We start from the raw sequence: 2,781 nt of genomic DNA on the forward strand, positions 1-2,781 counted from the left end.
TGCGTCTTGGGCAATCCTATAATGAAATCCATGGAAATACTATCCCATTTCCACTTAGGCACGTCTAAGGGCTCCAAGATTCCTGCGGGTCTCTGATGTTCTACTTTAGCCTTCTGGCATATCAGGCAAGCCGTCACAAACTCGACCACCCGTTTCTTCATTCCAGGCCACCAATAGTTTTGCTTCAAATCTTGGTACGTCTTGGTCACCCCTGGATGAAAACTCAGTTTACTCTTGTGTTCCTCCTCAAGAATAATCTCTTTTATCCTGTCCACTGCCGGGATGCAAATGCGCCCGTTGCAGCGCATAATATTGTCTGGCCCCACTTTGAATTCTGGTGCCTTCCCTTGCACAATCAAGTGTCTCTTGTGCTGAAGTAGTTTGTCGTCGAATTGATGTTTCTGAATGTCCTCAATTAGCCCATTAGAGATGGTTATCATGCTAAATTTTAATTCTCCTGGTGCGAACTCCACATTCAAGTTAAGATCACGAAACTTCTCTAGTAATTCTTGTTCTTTTACCATTAAGGATGATACAAGTATATTTTGTCTACTTAAGGCATCTGCAACTACGTTGGCCTTTCCCGGGTGGTATTGCAATCTAAAGTCGTAATCCTTCAAGGTTTCCATCCACCTTATTTGCCTCATATTAAGCTCTTTTTGATCGAACAGGTATTGCAAGCTTTTATGGTCACTAAAAATTGTAAATGTACTTCCATACAAGTGGTGTCTCCAAATTTTTAGGGAAAACATTATTGCAGCCAGTTCCAAATCATGTGTGGGATAGTTCCTTTGATGTATTTTTAGTTGTCGTGACGCATAGGCTACTGCCTTCTTATTTTGCATGAGGACACTTCCCAATCCTTGATGAGAGGCATCACAATAAACTTCGTAGGGTTCATCTGGTTGTGGCAAAGTTAGTACCAGAGAGGTCGTCAAGCGTCCCTTTAATAGTTTCAAACTCGCCTCACACTCTTCTTCCACGCAAATGGTTGATCATTTCTTGTAAGTTGGGTCAGTGGGGATACAATCTTAGCAAAACCTTCAATAAATCTTCGGTAATAGCCAGCTAATCCAACAAAGCTTTTAATGTCTGTAACAGTCCTTGGCCGCTTCCAATCTACAACGGCCTTTACCTTGTCTGGGTCGACAACAATTCCTTCATTCGAGATCACATGCCCTAGAAAATTAACTTCCTCCAACCAAAATTCACAATTCGCTTGGTTGGCATACAATTGTTTCTCTCGCAACACTAATAGAACTTGTCGTAATTGCTCCTCTCGACTTTTAGAATAAATGAGAATGTCATCTATAAATACCACTACGAATTTATCCAAAAATGGATGGAAGATACGATTCATGTAGTCCATAAATATTGCGGGTGCATTAGTCACTCCGAATGGCATTACAAGATACTCATAATGTCTGTAACGAGTCCGAAATGCAGTCTTGGGAATGTCTTCTGCCTTAACTCGTATTTGGTGATACCCAGATTTCAAATCTATCTTGGAGAACACTACAGCCCCTCGGAGTTCATCCATAAGGTCATCGATGCGCGGCAATGGATATTGGTTCTTGATAGTGGCCTTGTTGAGTTGCTTGTAATCTACACAAAGTCGTGAACATCCGTCCTTTTTCTTTACTAACAAGACATGAGCTCCCCACGGTGAAACACTAGGTCGAATAAATTGTTTTGACATTAATTCTTCCAATTGTTCTTTAAGTTCAATTAGTTCGGAAGGCGACATCCGTTAGGGTGCAATTGAGATGGGTCCAGTACCTGGGTGTAAGTCAATAGAAAACTCAGTCTCTCGCACTGGCGATAGTCCTGGTACATCAATCGGAAACACGTCAGAGAAATCTCTAACCACTAGTATATCCTTTATCTTGACATCACGAGTAACTCCCATACTAGCCAGGGACAAAATCTCCATATCACCTTCCTTAAGAGCAACCTTGACTTTGTGCGCTGCTAAGAATTTAGAAAGCTTTGGGTCGGGAAAAATTACAGTCTTACGACCACAATCTAATAAAATATAATGGTGTGACAACCAATCCATACCAAGGATAACGTCGAGGTTCTTAAGAGGTAGACAAATGAGATTCACATTAAATTTCCTACCCAACACAACTATAGGACAATGCATACATGCCGTATTTGCAATTAAAGTATTATCAGCAGTAGTGGTAACAGACAAATCAAACAATAAGGTTGTGATATGCAATTCCAATAGCTCCACACACTCCATAGAGATAAATGAATGTGTTGCACCAGAGTCAAAAAGGACGGTTAGAATATTACCTGAGATTTCACACTCCCCTTGGAAGGATTCATTCGGACGAGACGTCCCTTGACCATTTATATTGTAAACTCGTCCTTGAGTTGTTGGGCGTGTGACTTCAGTTGCATTTAGTGAGGCTTTTGCCTTTGGTTCTTTGCAATCCCTGGCTAGATGTCCGGGTTTCTGGCATTTAAAACATACACTGCCGTTGAGAGTGCACTTATTCGCAAGGTGTCTTGGGTTTCCACAACGATAACAGTATGGCTTTGATTCTGAAGTCCTCTGTCTATCATCTGAAATGGAGGTCATTGGACGATATGGTCCCTTATCTGACCCTTGGGGACGACGATATGGGTTTTGATCTGGTCTACTACGACCCTGGTTCTGATTACTCGGTCGTGTTGGTCCCCCGTGGTTACTAGTACCCCCACGATTCAGCCTGTGGTTCTTCATAGCCTCTACCTCTCTACACTTTTCCACTAGGGGTTGGAATCGCGTCA

General features: G+C 42.1%; 1 protein-coding gene across 1 annotated transcript; it reads right to left on the minus strand.

Moving 5' to 3' along the window:
• Nucleotides 1-1,750: 1,750 nt before the first annotated feature.
• Nucleotides 1,751-2,734, minus strand: LOC101493690 (uncharacterized). The gene has a single exon (XM_012718486.1). The coding sequence runs from the start codon at nucleotides 2,732-2,734 to the stop codon at nucleotides 1,751-1,753; it is 984 nt and encodes a 327-aa protein (XP_012573940.1).
• Nucleotides 2,735-2,781: the final 47 nt, after the last annotated feature.

This window comes from Cicer arietinum, chromosome 7, assembly GCF_000331145.2.
Source record: "Cicer arietinum cultivar CDC Frontier isolate Library 1 chromosome 7, Cicar.CDCFrontier_v2.0, whole genome shotgun sequence".
In the NCBI taxonomy this organism is placed as follows: Eukaryota; Viridiplantae; Streptophyta; class Magnoliopsida; order Fabales; family Fabaceae; genus Cicer; species Cicer arietinum.